This window comes from Cebus imitator, unplaced genomic scaffold (genome assembly GCF_001604975.1).
Source record: "Cebus imitator isolate Cc_AM_T3 unplaced genomic scaffold, Cebus_imitator-1.0 Scaffold494, whole genome shotgun sequence".
NCBI classification, from domain to species: Eukaryota; Metazoa; Chordata; class Mammalia; order Primates; family Cebidae; genus Cebus; species Cebus imitator.
In genome coordinates, this window is record NW_016107809.1 from 1,055,884 (window position 1) to 1,067,773 (window position 11,890).

Here is an 11,890-nt window from a genome sequence, read left to right on the forward strand (position 1 = left end):
TTTTTTAAGTTGGTGTTCCAGTTGCCTGTTGAAGAGGCACCGGGATCTGTGTGTTTTCCTGTGCGGCGACTCACTGCGCTGGCTTAAACAGCAACACTGAGATTCATGGCATTTTTTTTTTGCCCTGGAATAATAGAGATAGTAAAACATTTATTATACTACATTGCATATGTTGAAAAAGGTAGAGAGAAGACTGATTATGTTAAGTAGATATACAAATCTATCTATTCACCTATCTACCTATCTCAAGTAGAATATCTAGAGATGTTTTATAAAATACATTGAATATTAGTGAACTTAAAAATATGTCCATAGAAACTATCCAAAACATAACACAGAGAAAAAAATAACTGAGAAGTAAGAGAAGAACAGCACACCAATGAACTGTTGATCAATATAAAATGGCCTAATTAGTTGTAATTTCAGTAATAAAGAAGAGAAAGTGGAGGGAAAGGAGAGAAAAAATATATTTTAAAATAATGACCAAAATTAAATTTTTAAAAAAATGAAGGTGAAATAAAGACACTTTTCAGACACATAAAACTGAAATAATTCATCATGAAAAAACCTGCACTAAAAGATTCCCCTGTCACGGGGAATCTTTAGGGAAAAGGAAAATGACATCAAATAGTATCTGATTATACCAAAAAAAAGAACACTAAAAATGATAAATATATGGGTAAATATAAAATACAAGTTATCTTTAAAAGATAATTTACTGTTTGAAACAAAAATAATAATAGTACATTTGTGGATTATAAGATGTAGAGGTAAAATGATGTTAACAACAGCACAAAGGCTAACAGGAGGGGCAATAGCAACTTTACTATTATAGTATTAATAAAGTAGTATAATATTAATTGAAGGTAAACTTTGATAAGGTACAGCTGTATACTATTAATATAAACCAAAAGGCAATCACTAAGAATATTATAGCCAATTAGCTAACAAAGGAGACAAAATGAAATCATAAAAAATCATAAAAAATTTTGACATAAGTCAGAACATTGTCGAGGGGAGGTATAAGAACTAGTAAGATAAATAGAAAGCAAAAAGCAAGATGGAAGGTTTTTACTCAACCATACCAATACCACACTAAATGTAAATAATGTAAACACCCCACTTAAAATGCAGTGATTGTCAGAGCAGATAAAAAAGCAAGACCTAAGTATATGCTTTGTAAGGAAACCTCCTTTAAATATATACAAGTAGGTTAAATGGTAAAACATACAAAATTATATACCATACTAAAATTAAGACATAAATGGAATCTTCTGTCCTTGTTCCCTGTTCAGTCCCCTTTTTAAGCAGATGAATGGGCGACTTCCCATGGCTCCAATCACCAGCCAAAAGGGCACCCAGACCAGTGTATTTTGTATGGCGAATCGCTGCACTGGGGCTCTGACAAAGCAGCCGCGCGGGGCAAAGCAGCGTCGCTGCCTGACACGGCCGTGCTGGCAAAAACAGCCGCGCTGGTGACCCGTGGAGCTCCTCCATCCGGGGATTTCCTAGTCTGTAGGCAATAAAAATGCGGCGTCTGCTCACCCTCTGCACTTTCACTGGGAGCTGCAATCCTGAGCTGTTCCTAAACGGCCCTCTTGGATCCACCCCTCAATTGTTTAATACTTCAGAAGAGTATGTATTCTGCTCTTTTTGGGTGATGTGTTCTTTAAATGCCAATTAGGTCAAGTTGGCTGATAGTCTTTTACTTAAATCTTCTTTATTGTTACTTACATTGTTCTTATATTATTTATTGAGAGAAGGGTGTTAAAAAGTCCAACTATAATTGTGAAATCATCTGTTTCTCTTTGTGTTTCTATCATTTTTGTATCATGTATTTTAAGCTGTATAATTAGGCATATAATTTTGGATTTTTATGCCTTTTAAATAATTTGACCCATTTATTATTATGAAGTGACTGCTTTTAATTTTGGTAATGTTTTATGTTCTTAAATCAACTTTACTGTATATTAATATATCTTTCCATTTATGTCTTAATTTTAATATGGTATATTTTCTAGTTTTCTTGTTTTTTATTTATCTTTTTTATGTAGATATTTTATATTTTCATATAGTCAAATATATCAATTTATTCCTTTATGAACTCTGAGTTTTAAATTATACTTAGAAGATTTTTGATATGTCAAGTTTATCAACCCATTTACCTATGTCTTTTTAAATTGATCTTATTTAATTATATTAAATTATTGACTCATTTTGAATTAATTTTAGTGAAAAGAGTGTTCAATGAATTAAAAAATCTTAAATGAAATGAGACGTATCTGGATTCTTAATTGCTTAACTTCATGGAACAAAGCTGCTGTCTTTCAAATTTTTATCATTTTTTTTTCAAATTTTTCAAATTGCTGGAATACTAAGCAATCTGAGCTATAAAATTTAATTTGCCTCTACTAAGACTAAGATTTTTTAACTTTTTATTTATAAAAATAAGGGAAACTAAAAAGAAAACATCTCTTGATAAATTAGTTTCTCCTTTGCTCATTAATATTGGTGCTAATTTAAATGTTAGAATCCTTGACTTTTTTTTATATTAGACTCGGGAGACCTGGTGTTGATTGCTATTGCCAACATGAAAGTGGTGCAGCTGTCCTACAGCTCCAATTTTTGATCAATGAGGTAAGGATTATTTTTTGACTACTTAAATCAGACACTCCCCGACTGAATAGTAAATCTATTGATGTAATCATTTAAATACCATGATTCTAAATGCTTAAATATATATGTATGCAATATTACTTCTGATTACATTTTTACAAAAGACTGTACTCCTGTATTGGCCAATTTATTAAATTTTAAAGAAAAAAGATTGTATATACCAGATTCTGTTATTGTTTCTATATAGCATAATTTAGTTTCATTATTTAAATTTTAAAAATAATTCTAATGTCCTTTGATTGCTTCACTGTTCATTAAATTTTTCTTCTATTCACTAACTTCCCAACAACTTAAATTTTGTAACCAAGGCCTAACTTCACGTTTTATCTTTATCTTCCCTGAAATGATCTTTTTTGTTTATATACCTATGGGCCCTTTTATTTGTATGTATCTCCAAATGCTTTTGTTGGAATGTATATGCATTTGTATTTATTTTTGTATCCAAAGCTATTATGGAAATTAGCTCTCTACCCTATCTGCATTTTTATAAAATTATAGTGATGAGAAACTCTAAAAACAAAATATGTATTTATGAAGCTTAGAAAAGTTAGAGATATTCTATTAGTAGGAGGCTACTTGAGGCTTTCTTGAATCAGATTTTTATAGTGAAACTTAGAGTCTTTTAGAGCTTCTTTTATGTTAAGTAAGCCAATCAATGTAAAAATACTATAAAAGTTTGTGCCATGCCAAATGCAGGCACTTAGAAAATTGAACTGCCTTGGAAAAAAAGTTTGGTTATTTTCTCATGGCATGACAATGATCTTTCATTCAGTGCCTGCATATATTTGTATATATCTATACTTGTATATCATCCTAAGAACTTACAATACTAAATGTGGGTAAAATGTCTCAGAACTTCACATCAGAGATATGTGAGACAAGAAAGATATTGGCAAATGTTCACTTTTCCCTTCTCTTGGCTCAAAATCTTTCTCAGAAGACTGTCAGATCCTCCTTATTGACAAATCTAGCATATTTCACCTTGTAGGCACACTTGCTATGGGGTACTGAAATGAGAAAGGAAGGTAAAGAAAACATTTGAAAAATATTTCTTTGTAATAACAGCCTTTTTGAGGTCTCTGTGCTACTCTGTTGTTCCTTGTTGAGGGATCTCAGCTTTTGCCTTCTGCGTGGATATATACTGGCAGGCATAATTTGTTTCCTTGTGATTTGTACTGAGTCTAATCCTTTGAGATTTGTCTTCCAGGTCCTATGCTTGCCCCTGTAATACATAACTAAGAATAAATAAAGACAAGCCTTCAACTTCCTTTAATTGTTCACAAAATTTATCTTGAACTACTCACCCTATGTACCTCACACAAAGCATCTGCACCTTTTCCCAAACTTCCCAGCTTCTGACCTGACTGGTGTTCCTAGTCATAGTTTTAAATATTTTCACAGATCTTTATAGTGCTTTTGGTAGGTTCACTTTGCTTTCATAGACTAACTTAGACACTCTGCTAATGTGCTTACTTTCATGTGTCTGTCCCTGTTTGTGCTATTATGGTTAGTACTGTTCACTTCCCTCCAATGTTAAATCACATCTCAGTTTTATCACAGAATTAAGAATACTGGCCAGGTGCAGTGGCTCACACCTGTAATCCCAGCACTTTGGGAGGCTGAGGCAGGTGAATCATGAGGTCAAGAGATAGAGACCATCCTGGGCAAAATGGTGAAAGTCCATCTCTACTAAAAATACAAAAATTAGCTGGGCATGGTGGTGCGCATCTGTCATCCCAGCTACTCAGGAGGCTGAGGCAGGAGAATTACTTGAATCTAGGAGGCGGAGGTTGTAGTGAGCTGAGATCTTGCCACTGTATTCCAGTCTGGTGACAGAGAAAGACACCATTTCATAAAGAAAAACAAACCCAAAAAACATAGAGTTTGATACTAGAATTATTTAGGTATTACACTAAGATGTTAGTGACTATATGTTACTTCAATTCCATTGCCTTTGGCATGTTATATCTTCTGTATAGTATGTAACTATCTCTTGTAGATAATGTTTTATTGTTGTTACATATCATGTTCTATTCTCACCCTATCTCAAGTGAACTTCCACCTCTCTGAGAAATGAAACCAGTATACTGTATCTCAAAAAAAAAAAAAAAATCAATTGTAGCTCATCAAATGCTTCCAAGGAATCCTCATAAATTTCTAGTTTCTTTATAGGAAGCATAAAAATCAAGCAGGCAAACAAACACAAAAATTCTCATGGCATATATAGAATATCTTCTATTTCATGGCAGGAAATTATCTCAGTTAATGTTAAGATGTATATATCAAAGGGATAGATCCAAGGTGGCTGAATAGGAACAGCTCTGGAGTGAAGTCCCCAGTTAGAGAAACAAACACAGAGGGTGAGTTATCACCACATTTCCAAATGAGGTACCAGGTGCATCTCAATGGCAATGTTTGCACAGTGGGTGTAATCCAAGAGGGGTGAGCAGAGGCAGGGTAAGGCACTGCCTACCCAGGAGGTGCAATCCACAGAGAAACCCCCTCTCTACCCAATGGAGGCCATCGGAGGCTTGTCCATTCACTCCAGCACTCTGGTTCAGATACTGTGCTTCTCCCACTGTTTTTGCTGCCCACAGACCAGGAGATTCCTGGGCCAAAAAGTGCTGCAAGTTTTGAGCACAGCTGATTCAGCTGGTGCTGTGGGTTTCCACGCAAAAGCTCACACAAATCTGGGCGGCTGTTTCAACTGGTGCTTGGAATGGCCTGGGAGACAGAGCTGCCCATTCAGCTGAAAAGGAGGGCGCTGAAAGTAGGGAGCCAGGTGATCTGGCTCAGCAGTGCCCATCCCCACAAAGACCAGCAATCTGAAACACTCTGGATTCAGAGTGTCACAGCAAGTGCAGCCGGACCAAGGACAGTCCAGCTCTGTGCTGGGAAGGCTATCTGCCATTATCAAGGCAGTCCACCACTACTGAGGCAGTACACCATTACTGAGGCAGTCTACCATTACTGAGGCAATCTGCCATTAATTAGGCAGTCCGCCATTACCAAAGCAATCCGCTATTACTGAGGCAGTCCAACATTACTGAGTCAGACAGCCAGCCATTACTGAGGCAGTCTCTCAGACCACAGTGCAACCAAATTAGAACTCAGGATTAAGAAGATCACTCAAAATTACACAACTACATAGAAACTGAACAACCTGCCTCTGAATTACTACTGGGTATAGAATGAAATGAAGGCAGAAATAAATAAGTTCTTTGAAACCAATGAGAACAAAGACAAGACATATCAGAATCTCTGGAACACAGCTAAAGCAATGTTTACAGGGAAATTTATACCACTAAATGTCCATGGGAGAAAGCAGGTAAGATCTACAATCAACAACCTAACATCACAATTAAAAGAAGTAGAGAAGTAAGATCAAATTCAAAAGCTAGCAGAATAAAAGAAATAACTGAGATCAGAGCAGAACTGAAGGAGATAGAGACATAAAAAACCCTTCAAATAAAATCAATGAATCCAGAAGCTGGTTTTTTGAAAAGATCAACAAAATAGACCCATAGCCAGACTAAAGAAGAAAAGAGAGAAGAATTAAATAAATGCAATAAAAATGATATAAGGGATATCACCACTGAACCCACACTGGAAATACCTCTATGCAAATAAACTAGAAAATCTAGAAGAAATGGATAAATTCCTGGACACATACACCTTCCAAGACTAAACCAGGAAGAAGTTTAGTCCCTGAATAGACCAATCAAAAGTTCTGAAATTGAGGCAGTAATTAATAGCCTACCAACCAAAAAAAGCCCAGGACTAGACAAATTCACAGCCAAATTCTCCCAAAGGTACAAAGAGGAGCTGGTACCATTCCTCCTTGAAACTATTCAAAACAATAGGAAAAGAGGGAGTCCCCCCTAACTCATTTTATGAGGCCAGCATCATCCTGATACTAAAACCTAGCAGAGACACAAGAACAACAGCAACAAGGAAAATTTCAGGCCAATATTTCTGATGAACACAGATGCAAAAATCCTCAATCACATACTGGCAAACTGAATCCAGCAGCACATCAAAACCTTATCCACCATGATCAACTCGACTTTATCCCTGGGATGCAAGACCGTCTCACCATATGCAAATCAATAAACATAATACATCACTTAAACAGAACCAGTCACAAAAACCACAACATTATCTCAATAGGTAAAGAAAAAGCCTTCAATGAAATTCAACACCCATTCACTCTAAAAATTCTCAATAAACTAGGTATTGATGGAACGTGTCTCAAAATATTAAGAGCTATTTATTATAAACCCACAGCCAATATCATACTGAATGGGCAAAAGCTAGAAGCATTCCCATTCGAAACAGGCAGAAGACAAGGATGCCATCACTCCCCACTCCTATTTATCATAGTATTGGAAGTTCTGTCTGGGGTAATCAAGCAAGAGAGCAGAAATAAAGGGTATTCAAATAGGAAGAGAGGAAGTCAAATTGTCTCTTTTTGCAGATGACATGATTGTATATTTGAAAAACCCTATAGTCTCAGCCCAAAAATCTCCTTAAGCTGATAAGCAATGTAAGTAAAGTCTCAGGATACAAAATCAACATGCAAAAATCATAAGTATTTCTATATACCAGTGACAGACAAAGAGCCAAACTGTGAGTGAACTCCCATTCACAATTGCTATAAAGAGAATAAAATACATGGGAATGCAACTTACAAGGGAAGTGAAGGACCTCTTCAAGGAGAACCATGAAACACTGCACAAGGAAATCAGAGCAGACACAAACAAATGGGAAAACATTCCATGCTCATGGGTATAAAATATCAATATTGTGAAAATGGCCATACTGCCCAAAGTAATTTATATATTCAGTGCTATCCCCATCAAGCTACCATTGACTCTCTTCACAGAATTAAAAAAAAAAAAAAACTATGTTAAATTTTATATGGAACCAAAAAAAGAGCCTGTATAGATAAGACAATTCTAAGCAAAAAGAACAAAGCTGGAAGCATATATTTCAAACTATAATGCAAGGCAACAGTAATCAAAACTGCATGGTACTGGTACCAAAATAGATATATAGACCAATGGAACAGAACAGAGGCCTCAGAAATTATGCCACACATCTACAACCATCTGATCTTTGACAAACCTGACAAAAGCAATGGGGAAAGGATTCTTTATTTTAATAAATGGTATTGGGAAAACTGGCTAACCATATGCAGAAAACTGAAACTGGACCCCTTCCTTATACCTTATACAAAAATTACCTCCAGATGGATTAAAGGATTAAACATAAGACCTAAAACCATAAAAACCTTAGAAGAAATTCTAGGTAATAGCATTCAGAACATAGGCATGGGCAAAGACTTCATGATTAAAACACCGAAAGCAATGGCAATACAAGCCAAAATTGACAAATGAGATCTAATTAAACTAATGATATTCTGCACAGCAAAATAAACTATTATGAAAGTGAAGAGGCACTCTATAGAATGAGAATAAATTTTTCAGTCTATTTATCTGAAAAATGGCTAATATCCAGAATCTACAAGGAATGTAAACATATTTACAAGAAAAAAACCTCATCAAAATGTGGACTATGGATATGAACACTTCTAAAAAGAAGACATTCATGCAGCCAACAAACATATGAAAAAAGTCATCACCACTGGTCATTAGAGAAATGCAAATCAAAACCACAATGAGTCACCATCTCATGCCAGTTAGAATGGCGATCATTAAAAAGTCAGGAAACGCCAGATGCTGGAAAGAATATGGAAAAATAGAAACGCTTTTACACTGGTAATGGGAGTGTAAGTTAGTTCGAACATTGTGGAAGACTGTGATGATTCCTCAAGGATCTAGAACCAGAAATACCATTTGACCCAGAAATTCCATTACTGGTTATATACCCAAAAGACTATAAATCATTCTAATATAAAGACACATGTGCACGTATGTTTATAGCAGCACTGTTCACAATAACAAAGACTTGGAACCACCCAAATGCCTGTCAATGACAGACTGAATAAAGCAAATGTGGCACATATACACCATGGAATACTATGCAGCCATAAAGATAGATGAGTTCATGTTCTCTGTTGAGACATGGATGAATCTGGAAACTATCATTCTCAGCAAACTAACAGAAGAACAGAAAACCAAGCACCACATATTCTCACTCATAAGTGGGCGTCAAACAATGAGAACACATGGGTACAAGGAGGGGAACATCACACACTGGGACTTGTCAGGGATGGGGGCCTAGGGGAAGGATATCATTAGGAGAAATACCTAATGTAGATGATGGGCTGATGGGTATAGCAAACCACCATGGCACATGTATACCTATGTAATAAACCTGCAAGTTCTGCATATGTATTCTAGAACTTCAAGTATATTTTAGAAAAGAATCTTAATTTGATTTTATAGTTATATGAAATTGTAGTTAGAGAAATGCTTTTATTGATATTGTTCTTTATAAATAATAAACTTCTTGGACTGTAAGAAGGAAATTATATTGACTGCACTCTTTAGGAAGAATATACACATTTTAAATGTACAGAAAATTCTTGCAAAGGAGAATTTTTATGTGACCTGTATTCAATTTTATAAGATTGTGTTTTGTATTTGCTTCTTAAGGTTATTTAGTATATGTGTGAATAGTAGAAACAAAAACAAAAAAATCTAAACCATATTTCTCCCATAGAAAAACCTTTAATGGTCATAATGATGCTATAATAGTTAATTCTCTCTATTGGTAAATGAATATTCCTAAGCTAGTCTTCCTCATTATTGAAATGTAGTGGGTTAGTTTTCTCTTCTGTGCTCAGCATTCTTATCCTTCCTGATTAAGATTTATGCACTTATTCTTCCTTATATTTCTTGGTTATATAGAGACAACTAACTTTTCAGATAGTAAAAAATTGAGTAAAGTAGCATGTTTCTGCTTCACAAAAACCCTAAATTAAGTAAATCACATACCACTTCATCTTCTTTTTGTTCTAGGGTGCCTTGGTCAGTGCAAGTTCAGATGATACACTTCATTTGTGGAACCTTAGACAAAAAAAGCCAGCTATTCTCCATTCTCTTAAATTTAACCGAGAAAGGTAAGAACCTATGAGTTAAATAATTTCTTAATGTACAACAAAATTATTTTTTGAACAAGTTTTGGTTAATTTTATCGGATTTTTTTTCTCAAATTCCAACAGCTAGAAATAATGTACTGTTTATGCTTACTTTTATAGTGGTTTCTTTTTTATAGGAAATGCATAATTAATATAGACCCAGTCAGCTACTAATGCAATGTTTATTAGCTTTAAGAGTTTACGGGCTGAGATTATGGTGTTTTCTACATATAGAATCATATTATCTGCAAAAAGAGATTGTTGATTTTCTTTCTTCCTATTAATATTTACAGGCCTTTTATTTCTTTCTCTTTCATGATTGCTCTGGCTAGGACTTTCAGTATTATGTTGGCTAGGAATGATGAGAGATGGCATTCTTGTTTTGGTTCTCAAGGGGAATGCTTTCAGCTTTTGTCCATTCAGTATGATGTTGGCTGTGGGTTTGTCATAGATGGCTCCTTATTTTGAAGTATGTTCCTTCAATGCCTAGTTTGTTGAGGGCTTTTAACATGCAGGACGTTGAATTGTACCAGAAGCCTTTTCTGCATGTATTGAGATAGTCATGTGGTTTTCGTTTTCAGTTCTGTTTATGTAGTAGATCATATTTATTTATTTGTGATTATTGAACCAACCTTGCTTCCCTGGGATAAAGCTTACAAGAGTGTGGTGGATTATCTCTCTCATGTGCTGCAGGATTCAGTTTGCTAGTTTTTTTTTTTTGAGAATTTTAAAATCTGTATTCATCAAGGATATTGGCCTGAATATTTTTTTATTGTGTTTCTGCCAGGTTTTGGTATCAGGATGAAGCTGGCTTCATAGAATGAGTTGAAGAGGAGTTCCTCCTCCTCAATTTTTTGGAGTAATTTCTGTCAGAATGGTACAAGCTCTTCTTTATGCATCTGGTGGAATTTGGCTGTGAATCTTTCTTGTCCTGAGTCCTTTATGGTTGGTAGGCTTTTTATTACTGATTCAATTTTGGAACTATTTATTGGTCTGTCTAGGGATTCAGTTTCTCCCTGGCTCAATTTTGGGAGTTTGTATGTTTGCAGGAATGTATATATTTCTTTTAGGTTTTCTAGTGTATGTGCAGAGGTGTTCTCTGAGGGTTTTTTATATTTCTGTGTGATTGGTGCTAATGTCTTTTTTGGCATTTCTGATTATTTGGATCTTCTCTTTTTTTCTCTTTATTAGCATAACTAGTGGCCTATCATATTTCTTCTGTCAAAAAAACAACTCTTGTATTCATTGATCTTTTGTGTGTTTTTTTTGTCTCTTAGTTTCCATCATTTCAGATTTGCTATTAGTTATTTTTTATCTTTTGCTAGCTTTGGGTTTGGTTTGATTTTGTTTCTTTAGTTTCTCTAGGTGTAATGTTAGGTTGCTAATTTAAGATTCTATGAATTTTTGATGTGAGCATTTAGCAGTATAAACTTTTCTCTTAGCACTACTTTAACTATGTCCTAGAGTTGTTCGTATTTTTTTTGGTTCTCAGTAGTTTCAGAGAATTTCCTGATGTCTGCCATAATTTTATTGTTTACCCAAAGGTCATTCAATAGCAGATTGTTTAATTTCTATGTAATTGTATGGTTTTTAACAATTTTCTTAGTGTTGATTTTTATTTTATTGCATTGTGGTCTGAGAATGTGGTTGGTATGATTTGAATTTAACAGTTTTTCTGAGGATTGTTTAATGTCCAGTTGTTCTAGAACTAAAACATTTAGGGATTGATTTTAGAGTATGTGCTATGTGCAGATAAGAAGATGGTATATTCTGTACTTTTTGGGTGGAGCATTTTGTAGATGTCTAATTTGGTTCCATTTGGTCAAGTGTTAAGTTTAGGTCCTGAAAATCCTTGTTAATTTTCTGGCTGGATGGTCTATCTAAAAACTGTCAGTGGGGTGTTGAAGTTTCTCACTATTATTGTGTGGAAATCTAAGTCTCTTAGTAGATCTCTAAGAACTTTCTTTATGAATCTGGGTGTGCCTGTGTTGAGTGCATAAATATTTAGGATAGTTAGGTATTTTTGTTGAATTGAACCATTTACCATTACGTAATGACCTTCCTTGTCTTTTTTGATCTTTGTTGGCTTAAAGTCTTTTTTTTTTTTTT

At 34.7% G+C, this 11,890-nt stretch overlaps 1 protein-coding gene across 7 annotated transcripts in view; it reads left to right on the forward strand.

The window, feature by feature from the left end:
• STXBP5L (syntaxin binding protein 5 like) overlaps positions 1 to 11,890 on the forward strand; it is a 419,550-nt gene that overhangs the window by 98,063 nt on the left and 309,597 nt on the right. For all 7 annotated transcript variants that reach the window (XM_017513535.1, XM_017513534.2, XM_017513536.2 and 4 more), the window contains exons 4-5: positions 2,556 to 2,637; positions 9,663 to 9,763. In XM_017513535.1, coding sequence (XP_017369024.1) covers positions 2,556 to 2,637; positions 9,663 to 9,763 — 183 coding nt within the window. The remainder of the gene's footprint in view (positions 1 to 2,555; positions 2,638 to 9,662; positions 9,764 to 11,890) is intronic.